Source organism: Contarinia nasturtii, unplaced genomic scaffold, assembly GCF_009176525.2.
Source record: "Contarinia nasturtii isolate CC-2019 unplaced genomic scaffold, AAFC_CNas_1.1 Cnas_scaffold_745, whole genome shotgun sequence".
Lineage (NCBI taxonomy): Eukaryota > Metazoa > Arthropoda > Insecta > Diptera > Cecidomyiidae > Contarinia > Contarinia nasturtii.
The window spans coordinates 963,110-982,543 of record NW_022198093.1 but is presented as its reverse complement, the minus strand read 5'-3'; the positions used below and the strand labels follow the sequence as shown (position 1 = coordinate 982,543).

At 36.8% G+C, this 19,434-nt stretch overlaps 2 protein-coding genes across 2 annotated transcripts; one reads left to right on the top strand and one right to left on the bottom strand.

The window, feature by feature from the left end:
* Nucleotides 1-2: 2 nt before the first annotated feature.
* On the bottom strand, nt 3-13,618 carry LOC116341790 (protein unc-80 homolog; the record flags this gene model as incomplete). The annotated part of the gene is made up of 37 exons (XM_031769085.1): nt 13,495-13,618; nt 12,372-12,538; nt 12,111-12,304; nt 11,671-12,044; nt 11,559-11,608; nt 11,358-11,486; nt 11,152-11,241; nt 10,685-10,863; nt 10,197-10,620; nt 10,014-10,132; nt 9,238-9,950; nt 8,835-9,171; nt 8,673-8,769; nt 8,426-8,609; nt 8,133-8,363; nt 7,858-8,048; nt 7,433-7,790; nt 6,987-7,361; nt 6,771-6,920; nt 6,592-6,706; nt 6,185-6,532; nt 4,972-6,070; nt 4,733-4,898; nt 4,532-4,666; nt 4,272-4,465; nt 4,037-4,147; nt 3,481-3,976; nt 3,254-3,402; nt 3,043-3,191; nt 2,802-2,973; nt 2,500-2,735; nt 2,314-2,437; nt 1,646-2,246; nt 1,360-1,544; nt 1,014-1,182; nt 264-880; nt 3-185 (listed from the first exon to the last, which is right to left on the bottom strand). Coding segments are annotated over exons 2-37 (9,597 nt in total), but the record flags the coding sequence as incomplete, so codon positions are not given.
* Nucleotides 13,619-15,919: 2,301 nt separating this feature from the next.
* Nucleotides 15,920-18,755, top strand: LOC116341573 (probable maltase). Its single transcript, XM_031768719.1, has 7 exons — nt 15,920-16,689; nt 16,750-16,967; nt 17,560-17,779; nt 17,847-17,954; nt 18,022-18,473; nt 18,547-18,619; nt 18,693-18,755. Exons 1-6 carry the CDS (start codon nt 16,027-16,029, stop codon nt 18,617-18,619), a joined length of 1,734 nt encoding a protein of 577 aa, XP_031624579.1. The 5' UTR covers nt 15,920-16,026; the 3' UTR covers nt 18,693-18,755.
* Nucleotides 18,756-19,434: the final 679 nt, after the last annotated feature.

The window sequence follows — 19,434 nt, the reverse complement described above, 5'->3', positions numbered from 1 at the left end:
CGTGTCATATTTTGTGGAATACCGTAGGTTAATGAGCTGTCTGGTGAAAGTAGGCCGGTTTGAAGACTATTGTTATCACGATAGCCAGACGTCGATGATGTTTGTGACACTGAATCCCATGACAAATCAGCGGCTATGGCAGTTGGTTTTGGCGGTTGCATTTCGGATTGATCCGATGATTGATTCTGAAATTGAATTAAGCACACAAACACACAACTGAATAAATGATGACAATTTCAATTTGAATTGAATATTGTGCATACCTCTTGGCCAACTTGTGATGATGATGGTGGTTGTCTTCCGCGTCGACTGCGAAACGTTTTACGGCTGCTTGCTTTGGAACGTTGCAATCGTGATGGTTTATTATTTTCACCTGAACTATATTCGGTCGGACTTTCTAAGGGCGTTGTCGACGTTTCACCAGACGAATGCTTAAATTCAACCGACGAAACAAAACGCAATCGTGGCGGTTGCATTTTCCATGAATTTTGCTGTTGCAACGACATTGAATGCGTTAGATGAGGAACTGTTGTCGCTTCCGATATGCTACCAACGGATGAACCACCTAGTACCGTTGACGATCCATTTCCTGCATTGTTCGGGTTTATGGTTATTGAACCTTCGCTAATGGCTTCTTTCGTTACCGTTGAACTACTCGATAATGATTCATTCCGTGGTGGATGAAGGGTGTGTTGCGTTAATTGTGTGCAAAGTGCGGCTACGGGTCGTGAATCGATGTGATATAGGGATGATAAATGCGATGTGGAATGTTGGCCACCGGTAAACAATGAAATTAACGAGGGCCGTTGTTGATGCTTCGGTGGTTCAGATGGCGGTGGAATTTGTGATACTTCACGTTTTGATGGTTCGGGCTCTTTTTCTAAATTGAAAATGGGGATTTGATGATTGTTCAGATTGTTCACTAAATGGTTTTTTTCTTTTTTTGTCGCTTACAAAAAAATACAAAAAAACGGACAAGAAAAGAGAAAACTACATGAAATGTAACTACAAACCATATCTTCGTTCTTCTAATTCTTCTTTTAATTCGCGCAGCTCACGTGCCAATTCAAGGAGCAAGGCTCCGCGTGATTTTATCATATTCGGCTCGGGTGTTCCTTTCATTCGTTCACGAATCAAATGTTGCATGTGACGTTCATGATCGCCGATTGGCGGCTGGGAAATCTATGGATTCAAATTCATAATTAAATGTTTGCATATAAAATGGTGTTTCGCTATGTTCGTAAATGCTGAATAATGGCAAAGAAAAAAAAGAAGAGCGCATGACTCGCTTAAGAGAAGAAAGAAGAGATAGAACTGTTCACTCGAAGCCAACTACTATTGCAAATCAGTCAGACAAACCTTGTGCAAAATGAATGGCATTAAACAAATATACAAAGGTGTTCGATGGGTTACAACAAATTCTAAGAAGCTCCATAATTCTGGAGCGGCTTCATTTCGTCTGCCTAAATCGCGCATAACGCGCACAATTCGCGGCCATTCTTGACCCAATCGTTGTTCGAAACATATGCAAAGAATGCGGAGTGCTAAAAAATGGAAGAGTTTTGATTTTTCATTTGTGTGAGCGTTATTGGGTTTTTTTTTCATTCAAATTACGTGCAATCATGACGGTATCATTCGAACTTACATAGAAAACCGGCTTGGTATAGGCTTCCACTGATTCGTGCTGGTCGTTTGGCATCTCGGCTACCTGTAAAGGTTAATGAACCAGCTCTTAGATCACCAACTGTTCTGTTAACTGCCGTACCAACTTGTCCTGTCCTACCGGCAAGTGGGCTCATTGCATTCAATGTGGCCGCCACCAAAAATGATATATCAGTTTGACGAAGTAAACCAACATCGGACACACCACGACCGCTGCATACTTTTAAGCACAATGGCATCAACAGATGAAGTAAAAATCCTTCAGCTTTCTCTTGTGTCGCAAATTCCGAGTTACCACCGCATACATGCTCCAATGAATGCACTTGCACCGGGCTTATCAATTGTAATGCAATCAAACGAACAACCGTCGAACAAAAGAAGGGTGGAGGATTTTGTGTTACAACTGCATTTCCAGCACCACTGGACACACCTTCGGCCGCTGAACCCGGCTCATTTACAATCAAATTTTGCACCGTACTAAATAGGGTTTTTATTTGTTGCCAGTGTAAAACGTACGGATGACGAACTATTGTCTCATGAATTCCTTTTAAGAGGCCAGCAGCCGCTTCCCAATCCGTATTTCGCTGAAAATCCAAAGAAAATACATTTTACGTCATTTTTACCTCTTTCAAGTGTCAAATAAATTCTCACCCGAATTGATGGTTTCTTCGAAATTTTCAAAAACACTTTATCCAAACGCCGTAGAATTTGTACCAGTGCAGCTTTCAATGCATCATTTGCCCATTCGGCTCGAGGCAAAATGAATAGCATATATCTAAAGAAAATAAGAAGCACTTTTACACTTTTTACTTTAAATATTATTTTGCATTGCATTACCTCTGTAAACCTCTGCAAGCCATTGTATCCGGATCGTATGGCGACACTTTCAGCAATGAATGAGCAATATCGGCTAGACGAATGTGGCATTTTACATCAAGTAATTCGACATTTTTGGTATCGGTCATCGATTGCTTTTTCGCCAATTCAGTTAGGCGTGTCGATGATCTGCTAATAAATTCTCCAACAACTGACAACAATACATCTCTTGCTCGCCGAAAATTCGTGCGAATCGCCTAGGAGATTTTAACATTTTTCGTGAGATTGTTTTTTTTTTTCTGAATTTGGATTTGTGATCTTACTTCTGAGTCTTCGGGTGTCTCATAGTTTTTATTTCTGCCAACATCGCTGACATATTTTGAATGTGATTCATCTTCAAAGTCTAAGCCCGGTGATACCGGTGGTCCTCTGCTGCAGTTTCTCTGGCTCGATCCTTTGTGCTCCGGACTATTTCGGTATGGTCCATTATAGCTCCTGTAAAAACGGATTAAAATTCAAGCATTCAGAAAGAAAATCGTTTGTTTCTCACGAAAAACTCTTTACTTTGCCAATCCTTCGCTGTTGTGAACCATAGTACGAACGGCTACGGCCAATTGAAGAATAATTTCACGTTCAGTTTTACTTTCCGATTGGATATAGGACGGTGATTGAATCTGCTGCATATAACATGGGAGAATTGCTTCCAAAATTATCTGAAAATGAGACAAATTTACATAGAAAGTGACGTTTAACTGAATTTTCTTTGGCATCTTACAAGCATTTGATATCCACGTGTATTTTCGGCAGAATATGAAACAACCATAACACAGAGTGTAATGCAATCAAGAACAGTGACCATTTCGTCTTCGTCGTGATAGCAGAAATCAATTGCTTTTAATGGTGTTGGCTCTTTTATCAATTCAGCTGTTCGTGGGGGAAAAAATAGAATGCGCGTTTGTTAATGAAGACAGAGTGTCAAATAGTATTGTCTCTGAGGCTTACCAATATTCAATGGATCCGGCGACGGTGTTTCCAAGCTCAAAAGAAGATTGAAAAGGCAACTCGATTGTACTTTCGACGCGTCACCATAAACACCCTCTTCGTCTGTGTCCAAAATCGCCGATACGGCTCCGAACATTTGCATGATGAATGGTTTACGATTCAGTAAATAGAATTGTTTAACAGCATATTCAATGGTCGTGGTTACAAGTTTGTTGGTTTGATGAAACGAATAGACTTGTAATAGAGTGGGCATAATGAGAAAGTATCCGTTTGTGGAAAAGACATTTTTAAAATTAAAGGCAGCATTTATGAATGTGGCCATAACGTATCGCATTATGCACGCGTCCTCAGAGTGGAGAATTGCAGCACCAGATAAAACATTTAAAAACAAATGAATGTCACCGGAATATGCGAAATTTCCGGACATCGCTTCAAACATACGAGCAATCAAACGAACCCACATAAACTTATGCAGAACATCCAAACCCAATAATTCCTGTGGAAAATAAATAAATTAATGTCTATTATTTTGAATGGAGAAAACGTTTCAATTTACTTTTCCCAGCTCTCCGCCTTGATACAAATCCAAATCGGACTCGAGCGCTTTTCGCGGAAAGAATGGCAATTTCATTAATTCTTCGTGCAAAAATACAACGCGTTGCACAACCTGAAAGATGAAAAATGATTTATTTCGAAGTTTTAGTAACATTTGTATTTAAACAACGTTTTTCTACGATTTCTTTGAAAAAATGCCATGAATATTAAATATTCTACTGAAAAATAGTCCTTACCATATCCACGTTCTTCAAAATGGCCCAAATGAGATGCACTTTTCCGATTTCGACAAATTTCTTTACTAATTCCTGCGTCTGAAGTGCATTGAATGCTTCTTGCGATGGCATCTCAACTAAACGCAACTGTGGATATTGTGAACGTTTGAAGAAATACAAATCGCGCACATACCAGTTGGGATTCAAAATTTTCTCTGAAACATTGAGCGAAAAATTTCAATGAAATGACATTTTTGACGCACAATTTTGAAAAATCTTACGTGTTTTGTAATCAATCAATACATGTGTACTGTGGAACTTTTCGTCAATGCTAAAGAAATCCAAGGATTCACGCAGCAATTGAAGGAATTGCGTCTCTTCTTGAACGGGAAACTGAGATGGAATACCACCTTCATCTATAAATGTCAGTATGAATTAGTGAACAAAAATCACTTGGAATGAGCAATTTTTTTTTTAATTACCTTCGGGTCCGTGAACGACAATCTTCTTTGCCGATGGAACGTTGGCTGTTAATAAAATTGATGCATCGCATTGTTCTTTTCGTAGAATTTGTTTTAAGTCTTTGAACATGATTCCATGAACACTGTGAACGACCATCCATAAAACTGAAAGTGCAGCTCCGACCAGCTAAAAACCCAGCAAAATATCACTTATAAGTATTTGAATGAACTTTATAAAACTGTAAAAACAAGTCTCATACCTCTTGACTGGATTCGTGTGATGATCGAACGTAGAACATGACATATCCAATGATGTAATTGTATAGTGCGAATGCTGCTTGTTGTGGTAGACGTGGAACGAATCGAATTAAATGGCGCAATAGCTTAAACATTTGATCTTGTCGATCGCGTGTCAAACGCTCCAAAACATATCGCAAAAATAGTGCTGAATCTTCGACCAAACAAACCCAAATGACTTGATAGGCAACGCCATAAACCGCCACACCTTCTGAGTTTACGGCCGCATCGTCTAAACAGGCAACAATTTGCATGACCGACGAGCACAACACCGATGGGAATAATGAGTGAGCCGCATGCAAATGAGCCGGTACACGTCCCATTTCACCTTCATCTTCGACTTCATTATGATCTTCGCCCGAGTGATCCAAACCAGGCGCATGGGATGCTTGTTGTGTAATTGGAATGGTTGTCAAAAGAAAACTTTCACGTTCGGCTCGTTGTTTATCTTCTTGTTGTTTAATTGCATAATGAATGGCTTCGGTTTGTTGTTTCTTTCGTGTTTTTGTTGCCGTTACAAATGAACGGTGTTGCTCTTGATTCAACTGTACTTCCATGTCTTTGTTTTGATAACGAGGACACCAAGGTGGATCAACGACCGGTAAACTTTCGATTCCAATTTTTGGCGATGGTAATGTAAATTCGATTCCAGGCGGTGGTACTTTGAATGAAACATGAGCACCCTCTTCCATTCGTGGCCACACTTGAAAACGACTTTTCCATAAAACTTGATAACGTAAAATGGCTCGAATACGAATGTCGGGGTTTTTGTGCTTCAGAGCGCGTTGCATTATTTCCGATGCAAAATTTGGCGCTCTTACCGACGCAATTATGAACAGAGCCGCGGCCGATGTTGAGATTTCCGGATTTTCTTCCAATAATAGCTCCCATGCAGCTGGTATTACTTCGATAAATAGATCTTCAGTCAAAACAACTGCACTTTTTATCATGATTGCCATTGGGATGTGGAACAATTCGCGAACATGATTTTTTATGTATTTCAATACGAGAGAATTTTCTTCAGGCTTTTTATCCGATGATTTATCGCTTACACCCAGGACACTGAAAAGTCAGGAAAATATATGTTAATTTCAAAGTTCATTGCTTCTGAAGACAATGTAAGGAAGGAAGTTATTTCAAATTCTTTCTCCAAAAAAAAGGTAATCTGAAAATTACTGTGCAAGATTCTCCTTATGCCGCAATGAGGTTTGTGAATTATTCTGATCGGAAACTTTTCGATTTCGGCGATCTTTACGCCCTGTATGTTTGGTGCTATCTGGTAGAAATTCTTGTTGTGGCTCTTCGATGCCAAATTGATCACCGTACACTTTGCGAACGGCTTTGATAAGTCTTGATGAAGCGCGAATGTGACGACGATAGCAAAATGGATGACAATAATTCTGATGCGTACAGTAATAATGGAATGAATTCATCATTTTAAGTGTTGATTTTATCCAGGGTATTGTTTTTCCCGTTTCATCAGTTTCATTCGAGTCACACGGTGATTCAGGTGGTGGTTCGTCACTAGAGATAGCGGAAGATTTTTTGATTAAACATGATATTTACTCCTCGTAAAATCTTACCTCAAAATTCCCGGTGACTCCTCTCCACCGCTTGCAATGCCGGGCTCCGAAGTATCACTTCGATCCGATATCGATGAAACTTTGCGCCGAGATTGAATTGAGTCCGTTCGTCGTACTAAAAAAATGTGTCAAAACTGTGTTAGCATAAATTACTCAAAATGTCAAAGTCAATTGCTTACAATCACTCTCAAGGTCTTTGCTTTCTTTCGTTCCGCGTCGTAATTTCAGCGAACGTCGTTTGAATGAGCCGCCAGCCGGAGCTTGTGCTTGCGTTCCACGTCGCAATAAGAATGGTCTTACATTTGCTAAGGGTCGTCTTTGTTGAATACCTAGAAACAATTCTCTTAATATTTACATCTTGTTCGAATTCAAAATAAAAAAATACAAAAACATACTGCTTGCGACTGGTGTTGCATTATTCGTTTCTTCGCCTTGCATTGTAACCGTTGTGTTGCTACTATTTTCGGATTCATTGTCTGGTTCGTGTAATACAAATGAGATTTTACGTTCATTATCACCGCCAGCGATGCTTTGCAGGCTTTGTGCGGACGTTTGTGAATGGCCCATTGAGCTAAGTGCCATCGACCAGCGACGGTTTGCTTCACGATAAATTTTCTCCCATGGTGCTGGCTTTTCTTTGGTTGATAATTTCGATGTTTTCGGCAATGTTTGATAGGTTTCACGTAAAAATGCGGTTATTTCATATAAAACAAGGCATGCAATCAACCTCAATGCCGGCGGACAACTGTTCCCATTTGGATTAACCGATGCTGTAAAGAAGATGTGTGAAATTTAACATTTACAAAATCTGTGACGATCTCTATGAAAATCTATGAAATACCTTCGTCCAAGAAATCTTCTTCCTCGTCTTGTTGAACCAATTCATTTTGTTTGTCTGCATCACTTAGCGTGGCATCAAGTTTATCGTAATTTTGTTTCTCTTTTATGAGCATCTCTTCTAGACGCATGCCAATCACTTCGCCCCATTGATAAAACATTTTGCCAGCCGCACGTTGTAGAATATGTGTTCGGCGCACACCAGATGCAGATGGAATTCGTGAACTAATATTTGGACCCGATGGACGAAATGATGTTAAATTCTGTTTTATCCACGATGCCCACTGGTTATTGTTCGCTTTCTGCACATAATGAGCACATTCCAATAGAAGTGCAGCCCGTGTTACTATCGGAGCATTTGGCTAAATTAAAAAAAAAAATTGTTAGATTTCTTTTTGATTTGTTTTTTTTTTTAATTAAAAATCATACCAAGTCCATAATTGCACCAATTAGTTGTGGATCTGGAACAGTTCCAGGCACACAAACTTCAAGCAAAAAATTGAATCGTTGCATTCCTTCGCAAACTGGTTTTGTTGGAATTAATCGACGCTCTTTCAGCACCACAATTTCCGATTCTTTTGAACCTTCACCATACTCAAACGATGATCTTCGACTGAAACCTGGAATTTAACATGTTTGTTTGATTAAATCAATTTTTTTTAATTGAACCAATTCAAATACGTGAATTTGATTTCATGACTTACAGCTTCCGGTTGCTTCTTCAACTCCACCAACGACTTTTTTCCCTTTTCCCAAACCGATTCTACCCAAACGTCGTTCGACACGTCGTCGTACCCGCTGTAATGACCTACCAATTCCATCGCTACGTCGACTTTTAAACGATCCATGACGGAGAATTGACGCAGCCAAATTTGATCCAAAAACACCAGACTCCATATCAGCCGTTACATCCTTTGATCCGCGGAACCAGCGCACTAAAAATTATACGAACAAATTGTTTAGAGAGGTTGAAAATGGATTTTCGCATTAAGCTAACCAATTTCACCTAAGCGACCAACTGAATTGCGTTCGGATCTTTGATGTGTATCGGGAAAGAATGCACGTTCACTGTGCTTTGGTGTGAGTGTTGGATGATTCGAAATGGTTCGTCGAGTTACATTCGAAAGTGGACTTTGATTTTCACACACTTGCTCCTCTTGACCTTCTGTTTCGAGTAAACTCTGTGAAAAAAAAAAAAAATTTGATCTGCTTTTTGATCCTATAAATTTCGATTTAAAGCGTACCGCACACGCTGAAGAGGTGCTACGTTTTTTGAAGAATAATTTCCGTTGAAATTTATCATCTTGTTGATACGACGAGGCGTCACTATGTTGAATATGTCTATGAAAAACGTCAAAATATTCAATAAAAATATGAAACCACATAGCTATTTAAATCACTCCTACCTGATGACACGAGTCGTTTGTAAATCGTATGCTTTTTTATGCGGTTTTGGCGTTACGTCTATCGAGCCGCTTAATGCGACACGTCGAAATGTGCCGCCATGTGCATTTTTTATATACGTAATTAATTGTCTAACATCAGAATAAAGTGCTATATTGTCTTGACATTTCAATTCTTTAAACGATTGAACACATCGTGTCACTAATGATTTGAAAACAGCCGCAATTACTTGAGCCTCAGTTCCATTATTGGCACCACCGCCAAAATTTGTTGCATAATTGTTTGCCATATTATTTATATCGGGATTTAGAGTTTTGAACGCCGAATGTCGCTTGTGACCTGAAAATCGAACGAAAAAATTAACAAATTCGCTTAAAAAGGTACAAAAAACGATGATCAACTCACTCAGCGGTGAAAGAAGTGAAGATGGATCGACGCAAAAACCAACAAATGCATGGAAAAATTCAACAAGTTCATGTAATTGTGTGGTTTTGATCATTTTTCGTAGATATTGTCGTGTGTTGGATGGCTCTTGTCGCAACATTCGTGATAAAATCGATTGACATTGTGTGCGTAAAAATTCGGCCGGTGGACCGCGAATACCTTCGTTACATCCGTGTGGGCATCCCAAATGAAGCCAAGTTCGCTTTATAATTCCCATAACCAAATGATGAGCATGTTCGCTGGTTTTTACCACACCCAGATCCAATAACACTTCCGTAATATTCAAACCAGTTTCTAACACCCGCAATGAACAAGTGTTCGATTCTCGTTTGAATACCATGTACACGGCAAGCAAAACCACTTCGTAATTGATTGATCCCTCGCGTGTTATATAAAATGCGGAACCGGGCGCTTCTGATTCATCGGCACCGCTGTAATCAATATGAGAATCGGTGTGCGAACGCAACATATGTGATCGAAATCCAATTTGACTACCCGATTGACTGATTATTTCCAATTGGGAATCGTATGAACCTTGACGACGCATATATTCGGGCGATGGAACCGGCGTATGCTCAGTCACCGTAATTATAGGATTTTTTGAATAAAATGATGTGCGCGGACCGGACGATTGTGAACACCGAATTACCGTGGAATTTTCCACATATTTGCATCTAAAAAGTCACAAAATTCAAATAAAGATCATCACTTTATTGGAGATTTAAAAAAAAACTTACGTCAAACTTGGCATACTCTTCCCTTTAACTAAATTCGTTACAGTTTTGGTTGATATCACCGATGCTGATCGTGAAAGCATCTTTTTATCATGTCGCAATGTATTGCCCAATAATTGATCCTAAAATCATTGAAGATAGCACGGGTAAGTCACTTTTTTTTTGTTTCTATAAAGGAAAACATACCGCATCTGTTTCGTCTTGTGAGATGCATGATGTTGTATCGTTTGCATGTTTTTTGCTCAAACCAATTCGTTCCAATTCTTTTTCGGATTTTGAAAATATTTTTGATTCGATGAGCGATTTGAAGCTGGCAATTTTAACATTTCGTTTTCGTTCGCTGTTTGCACGCCGTTCAATGGTTCCGGTAACCTTTTCCAAATGTTGACCTTTTGAATCAGTAGTTTCACTGCAGTCGTTCAATGTATTCGGCGCCATTTGTTCAGGAACTTCAATAAAATCTTTTAACGTGTTTCCACTTGGACTATCACGACTATTGCTATTCGTTCCTTGGTAAACAGATATTTCAATTTGGGGTATAGGCAATGAATTCGACCGTCGTCGAGTTTGTAAAATTGGCACAGACACTTCTTCACTTATCTTACGAAGCCTACAATTGAATATCGTATCAAAATATCTGCATAACATATACTTTATTGGAGGAGAAAACTCACCTATTATAAATATAATGTAAGCACCAATAGACACCTTCTTCTTGCCAATGCAATATAAATAAACAACGTAAAACGCCAACATCTAGAAAAGTGGCCGCAACGGTGTCGAATCTCATATTTTTGTGTGATGATTTGCTCTCCTCATCCGAATCTTGATCCGTTGAAGAACCTTCACTTCTCTGTGAGATTCATTGCAGAAAAGTTATTAAATTCAAGCTCTTATTCGGGTTTTTTCAAATTGATCCAGAGACGGTTTCTCAGAGCCGGAGGAGCACTAAGAAGTAAAGCTCCGCCTCACTGAGGAGGATAATGTTAATAAAAGTTTAAAAAATCTCAAAAATCATGATATTATTAATTTTAATTATTTTTTTAAACTTCTAATGCTTTGCTCATCAGTTCTCCTCCACTTCAAAGTGCTCCTTTTTTAGATTACTTTGAGAAATAATCACTGATTTGACAAAAATTACCGCAAATCGTTGGATTTTATCAAAATTAAAACGGTCACCATCCAGTTTCAAAATATTATCGTGACTTTGTTGGAGCATACTTGCATCAGCCTTCAATTAAAATTTCAAAACAATTTTAAAAGTGTTTTATGAAGTAAAAAGAATAGAGTATTGAGTGTAAAAAAGAAAAATAAAAGCACACAGTATTAAGGGCACATTTAACTGACTGTATAAAATGAAGGCTGTGTCTTATTTGGTATGCGAAAAATGACAACACGTTCTTCTTCTATGCTTGATGCTTCTTCAGGAATTGTTTCGGGAAAAACGCTATCTTTTGGCGATGAAACCCAAGCAGTCTGCAAGTATATCGAATTCGTCGAAAAATCAATAAACAAAGTAACAATAGTTGGACAATGGGAGATACATACCTCTTCTTCATGTTTTGGTAGCTCGTAAATTGCCAAACTTTTTGGTGAATCTAAAAAGGAATCCTCCATTATATTAAATACTCCATTCAAAAATGTGCATTATAACACTTACGATTTGGACAGTAGGCATCTAATGATTCACGTGGACTGAGTAGGCTGTTTAAAAGTTGTCTTGCCTTTGGTTTAACAGCCGATCCAAAGCACGGTGCACCCTGTGGTGATGAAAATTCCCACATTCCATGCCATAATTTAATTCCATTTTCTAGGCGATAATTTTGAAAGTCCGATTCTTTCAAATGGTGCACAATCGGTGCAAATAAATAAACAAATAACGAAATGGTCGGAATTGAAAATAGATGTGAGCGAGCTTCATTTTTTGCATCGACCTCCTCATCAGCACATTCGGCCGATGCAAACAACAATATCCAATGCAATGTATACAACAATTTTGTTTCGGCCGGACCAAGCATTTGCAAATCTTTGACGCTGTAAATCCAAAAAAAAAGATTAAAAAATACCGATATTGAAATAAAAAGAGTGTGTAATACATACCGATTATGGAGTAAAGCAGCAGCGCAATGCATCACGTGTGGCAGTGCTGCTTGTACTACTCGCCATCGGTCAACCGATTCAAGTGCTTGTTGCAACGGTACCGATAGACCAAAATGGATATTTTGCACTAAAACTTTTTCAATTGATTTACACGCTTCTTTGAGTTCGTAGTGGCCGGGCGCGTGTTGGCAAAACTATTATCAATCGAAAAGAGAAATGCGGTCAGTAATCGGATGGAATGGGAATTAATAAATAAATTACCATGCATGCGGCTTCGTGTAATTTTCCTAATTTTGGACGAATAAATGGTGCTATTTGACCCCATAAGTATGTTTGTAACGGCACTGGTATTCCCAAATCTTGCAATCCATCGTCGATGCTGTCGCTTTTTTCTTCTTGATTTGAGACACTCATCGTTCATCGTTTCACTGCAATGAAATCAACACATTGAACTGTACCTATTCACAATATGCGTACTTTATAGTACTTTATAGTATAGCTTCAGGCGTTAGCGAATTAAAAAAAAAAGTTTGTTATACAGCGTTCATTGACGTGTTTTTCTGTTTATAACGAAAATATGTTTTCTGTTTACAAATAGTGATTTCTACACAATGCGCATGTCTCTTGGTGAATGTTAGTAAACAACCATTGTGGATGGAGAATATGCTAGATTTAGTGTGCACATGTAAATGTTTGTCAATAAACAGCATCCAACACGTGCTTTGCCGCAGCAGAGGGGATGGTTTTGACACATCTCATTTTCCACGAAATCGTTCCAGAGAAAAGTTCTTAAACTTCAACTTTCCAGACGAAGGTGACACAAAAATGTTCATCTGTCACTGTCAATTATGGGATGCTCCATATTTATTTTTTTCCTTTTCTGACTTCTTCTTCTTCTTTTTTCGCATTTATCGTAGATTATTAATTCACAATTTAGATGCATTTAAAACAAATTCTGCGATTTTCCCTCAATAATGAATGTAATTATGACCTTTTGGCACATCATTTTATCTTTTGCATTGATTTTGCTCAATTCTTGGCCCATAAATGGTATTAACGAAGAAAACTTTCAAGCGAATGAGCTTGCTACACCCCAATGCAAAATCACCGATTTTTTCTGTATTTTCAATTATTCGGGTAAATTGTCGATTAAATAACTCATCAAAATCTGATTTAGTGTGCTTTCTTAACAATTTTATGGGTTGAAGATTTAAAAAAAGCTAAAATTGTCGATGAAAAAATTAAGTGGGCTAGGCAACACTGCAATGCAGTGATAGCACCGTTGTTTTCTTATTCCTACAATTCAACACTTTATTCGATTTAAAATAAAGAAAAATCTCAATGTCTATGTCAAGTAATTCTAATCATCAATAATAAACGTTACCACAACTTTCGGACCAATCACCACACACTATTTACATGCATTTTTAAATAAAAATAATAATATAATTGTATACACTAAAAGCTGAAGTCAGCTTTGCTGTAGCACTTTGGATACGTTTTTCTGCTGCTCTGCGGAAAAATCGATTGAGACATCTTGAAAGACTGTGTACCAAGTGTCATCAAGTGTTGAAATTGAGATTGCGCAGTATCCGCAAAGCGTCATCTCTTGGTTGAGCTTTGATTTTGGTACAGTGAGCATTGATTTATTTGTTCGCAGTGGAATTTGCACATTTTACAGCCGGCTTTTCCATTGTTTTGATCGAGTGAATTTCTCTTGACTGTATCGCTTTCCATGGTTTTCCAAACGGATGCTGGAATTTTGACAAAAGACATCTGTTTAAATTCAAATTATATCTTTTGAACGGTATAAATGCTTGAAGTAGAAAAAATGACAAAAAAGTCTCTGATTTTTATAGATTGATTTATAACTTGTTGTCGATAACGCCATGACATAGCCACTTTACTTTGTTTCATCACCTCAATCCTTTTTTTCCTTTCGTTTTGTGTAAAGTTACACATTGTAAATCAAAACATTTATTGCGTAGGTCAGGAACCAGCAATCATACTCATTTAGAAATTAATCAATTAAGTGCTTGATAAAAAATGCCATAATAACTGATAATTAATATTGAATCGATAACAAAGATAAAAATTTCAATCATGTGCATTGCTTGAATTTTATTGCCGCTATAAATCTAATTGGCCACTTCAATTTCAACTGGAATATTCATTAAATAATAATTCTCGAGTAATGCCGTTACCTTTTGTCATTGTGTAATGATTGCAAATGATCTGTGGTGAAATGCAAAAATAGTAATTTCCTCGTAAATGTTTTCATATTTGTATAAGCTCACCTATAAATTTCGTTTTATGCATTCACTTCAATTAAATTGTCATCAATGAATCTTTCATAAGTATTCAGAATTAAAATTGTTCGGATTTCGAATGGAATTGCACATTCGTACAATGACCCATCCCCCGTATTTTATTCGTTAAATTATGCACAGGACATAATTTGCGTTGATTTTTTAAACCTTTTTTCGATCATCAGTAATAGTCTGTTTACTAATAGAGATATACGGCCCTTTTCTATAGTGCTTACAAGCCAACAAAGTTTTTAATATAAAATATATACTTCTTTACATATAAAAACACATTGATCTAATCGATATTATCGATTTAGTTCTGTAGTAAATATAAATTGTTGCGGTTGTTCTAGATAAAAAATGCAAAACATAGTCATATCTATGGATTGATTTTTGTGACCTCCTTTCAGAGATGTTATTGGCACCAGAGAAGTACCCACAAATAGTCCATATAATTGTTTAAGTGCTACACACCTGAATACTAGCAGCTTTTAAAAGGAAATTATCCGAACCTCCACGTGCAAACAACTCGGCCCCTTTAGAAAGAAATGATAATGACAATAAGCTATAATCAGTTGATTTTAAGTTCACTTTATTTATTCTAGTAGATGCGTGGTCAAGTAGATGCGACATGTATGAGATTGGAGGAATTTTTGTACGAGTCTCGATAATCCGCGCAATCTAACATCAGGTCGAATTAAATCGAAAAACTAAATTCAGTCCAATCCATAGAAGAAATCAAAACCACACCTCCAAACTAATCAATACAATATTTGATCAGATTTATGACATTATATTTCATACAATATGACAGGTGAGTATCTACCAACTATGGTGATGGAAGCTTGGCCTTGAAATGTGTAAAAAATTAAAATTGTACTTGAATCATTCACTTTAAAAAGTAATCATGTGTGTTATTTTCCGAGAACATTATCAAAGTCAAGGGTATGTTTTTTCATTGACGTAACACAGAGAGAAAATTTACACGAATACACTTACAGGTTCTGTATAATTTTTGACATTTTACGTATTCTGTATAATCAACAGAGATATTGTACACTGTCTGTATAATTCGCAATCGATTCATCTGTCAACTCATCTGGCAACATTTTAGATGCGCTGACATATAAATCAATAGCGAATTATACAGACAGTGTACAATATCTCTGTTGATTATACAGAATACGTAAAATGTCAAAAATTATACAGATCCTGTAAGTGTATTCGTGTAAATTTTCTCTGTGTGAATTTTATTTTGAAGACGATTTTTTTTTTCATTTTATCTACAATTAGTTGAAAAAACGAAATTAAGTGATTAAAACCAAGATTTAAACTGCAAGTGAGTCGATTGAAATGACAAACCTTCTTTTTTGAAAAATTTATATTAAAAAGCATGTCTCAGATTGTGATAAATATATATTTGCAAATTGTTCTAAACCAAATATCAATTAAACTGTTTTATTTTTTTATCTCTAATCTTATCTTCTTGTTCAAGGATGTTTAAAAACTACTATAAAAACAGTAAATGTACGTTGATTTAATTTAGTGTTCAATTTTCGTGTGATATTTGAAGTAAAATAACAAAATATCTAATTTAATTTACAAAAATGACAAGTATAAATATGCCGATTCTTGCTCTTGTGCTATGTTCAATCACCGGCGAACTATTTGCAGCCGACGATTGGTACGAATATGGACACTTTTATCAAATCTATCCGCGAAGTTTTCAAGACAGCGACGGCGATGGTGTCGGTGATTTGAATGGCATTACATCTCGTTTGTCTCACCTTCAATACGTTGGTGTATCGGGTGTTTGGCTTTCTCCAATATTTAAAAGCCCTTTGAAAGATTTCGGTTACGATATATCGGATTTTCGCCAAATTCAGTCGGAATACGGAACAATGGAAGATTTTGAGCGTTTGGTTGAACGCTGCAAAGAATTAGATATCAAATTAATTTTGGATTTTGTGCCGAATCACAGCTCCGACCAACACGAATGGTTTAAAAAATCTTGCAACCCGAGTGACCCCGAATATGAAAAATACAAAGATTTCTATGTTTGGAATGAAGGAAAATTGTTAGAAAATGGAACAAGAGTGCCGCCAAGTAATTGGGTCAGTGTATTTCGTGGAAGTGCTTGGACATGGGTGGAAACCAGAAAAGCATACTATTATCATCAATTCTACGCAGAACAACCGGACCTTAACTTTAGAAATGATGCAGTCGTTGAAGAAATGAAGGAAATTTTGCGATTTTGGATGCGAAAGGGAGTAAGTTTTTGATAAATAATTCAATAATGATCATTGAATAGAATACAATTCGAATAATAGGTAGGTGGTTATAGAGTTGATGCTGTACCACATTTCTTCGAATCGAAAGAAAATGCAGATGGCGTGTACGATGACGAACCGTTAAGCGGCGGAAGTTGTGAACCTGACGAATATTGTTCTTTAAACCACACAAACACCTACGATCTGGACGAAACTTTTGATCTGGTTTATGAATTCCGAGCAGTTTTGGACGAACCGGAATTTTCAAATCCTACTCGGTAATTGATTTAAAATTGAACTTCGTTTTTATACTCAATTTATCTTTTTTAAACGAGAAGTATCTTTACTAAACACTGTTCTTTAAATCAGACATTTTTGGTCAATTATATGGAAACCATATTTCCGCTCATAAAACATTTCTAATCGATAAATATTTACAATTTGTCACTCTCTTCCAAATAATATATTAACTAGCAGCCAATTTGGCACGAAAATCCATGAAACTTTAATACAGTAACAGTTTTACTTTAATTTGTAATTTTTCTAGTAACTTTTGCTTATTTTCATCGTTTATTACCATTCGGTCCAATTTCAAAAGCGAGAGTCGAGCGCTATCGAGAGGAGAAGGGAGTAAATAAAAAGGGGAAACAGATACGTTTGATTTACATTGTAGTTAGTCGGTTATTAATATATGGCGTTTATATAGTGTGCCCTTATTGCGCTTGACTCTCGTTCAAAAGTTTCTATTCAAATCGGAATTGCAAAACTTGTAGTTGTTTTTTTTTCCAAAACCTTTGCAGAACCAAGCCAAAAATCTAGGGGTTTTTATCTCAACACTCAATAATTTAAACTTTTTCATTTGAATTACAGAGTTTTAATGGCTGAAGCATACTCGCCGCTGTGTAACGCTTTGAAATACTATGGAAAAGTTGAAAATGGAACAATTACTAAGTACGGTGCACAAATTCCATTTAATTTCCAATTGATGCAGAATACCAAGATGGGAAGTGGATCGCAAGACTACATTAACAGTATCAATAGTTGGATTCTTAATTTACCCAAAGGAAATGGAATTCACGCAAATTGGGTCGTAAGTACAATGATTACAGTCTGCCTTCGAAATAGAAACCCATTTCAAAATATGTCCAATATTTCAGTTGGGAAATCATGATAAAAAACGAATTGCAACGGATTATAAGCCAACCAGAACTGATATTTTCAATATTCTACTGAAGACTTTGCCTGGAATTACAGTCACCTATTACGTATGTAACTATAAGAAGAGCGCATATTGTCGGCAAATTCATTTCTTCAATGTTTTGATTCTTAAAGGGAGAAGAAATTGGAATGACATCGAATGATAAAATATCATCAGAGGATGAACGAGAACAATCACGTACACCAATGCAATGGGACAACACAAAAAATGCTGGATTTAGCGATGCCGAAACGACGTGGCTTCCAGTTGCTGAAAATTTTACGGAATGTAATGTGAAATTGGAAAAGTCACAACCTCAAAGCTTCTTGAAAAATTTCCGAAGATTAATAACATTGCGAGAGAATCCAACAATTAAATATGGAACATTGCAACTCGCTGCAATCGATGAAGAAGTACTGGCGTATAAGAGGGAAATCGAAGGTGACCCAAAGGCAGATATTATCGTGATGGTCTTGAATTTAGGTACGTCGAATAAAACAGTCGATTTGAAGGCTCATTTCAGCAATTTACCGAAGAACATGAGAGTGTCTATAGTGTCGATTCATTCGAAAACTATCAAACCTGGGTTGGTATTCAAAAATATTCTATTTTACACTTTGTTAGCCATACAGAAAGTAACAAACGAATATTTTTCACAGCAATTCAATTGAAACGCAAAAACTCTTCTTGTCGTCGGAAGTCGGTGTTGTACTTATTGGTCGAAAGCGTTAAGTGCGTTGGAAATCATGGCGTTTTATTGTCGTTAAATTTATTACTATCATTTTGTTCATTTGTATATTCACAGAATTTAAATAATAAAAGGATTTCATTTGGCAAAAAAGTGCCAAGAATTATAAGAATAAGGCAATTAAGGCATCGTTGGATGCGTGTAATTTAAATGCATTTATTTGGATCTCACGATGTGTTGGTGATGTTTGTGTCATTTTCATTATATTGATGCAAGTAACGTCTGGCTATATCAAAACAGTATTCGAACAATTCGGATTTTCGGATGCTTTGAAGTGCCTGAAGTTGGATGTATAGTCGAATGTCCGCACATGTGAAAGTCTAAACTTGGGACTAGGTTTAAATAATTGTACCAAAAATGTACTTAATTGTACCGCAATTTATTTTTGATATGGCCTTCCGTAGCCATTAATAGCCGAAAATTTTCAGTGTATTATTTTGGACCAAAATCATACTTTGGACTGAAAAAGTCATTTTATCGCTACAAAGTACTTGAGCTTTAACAGACGGAATGTTTATTTGTACAGATTTCATGGATGGAAAATGGCGCGTATTAACTTCGGTAGCATGATACGAACCCGTATTATGATCGATCTTAATAGTTAATAGCATCTTAATAAAATATCATCATAATAAAAATGTATTAATATTCGGGTTTTGGCACACACCTGCAGTATTACTTTATCAACAAATAACGTCAGCGTATCGCCTGATGTCGGCGTCATTCTCATCGGGAAAAACTGTTTTTGGTTGAAAGACTTTTTGTTGCCTCTAACCAATATATTGAAAATCAATAAATA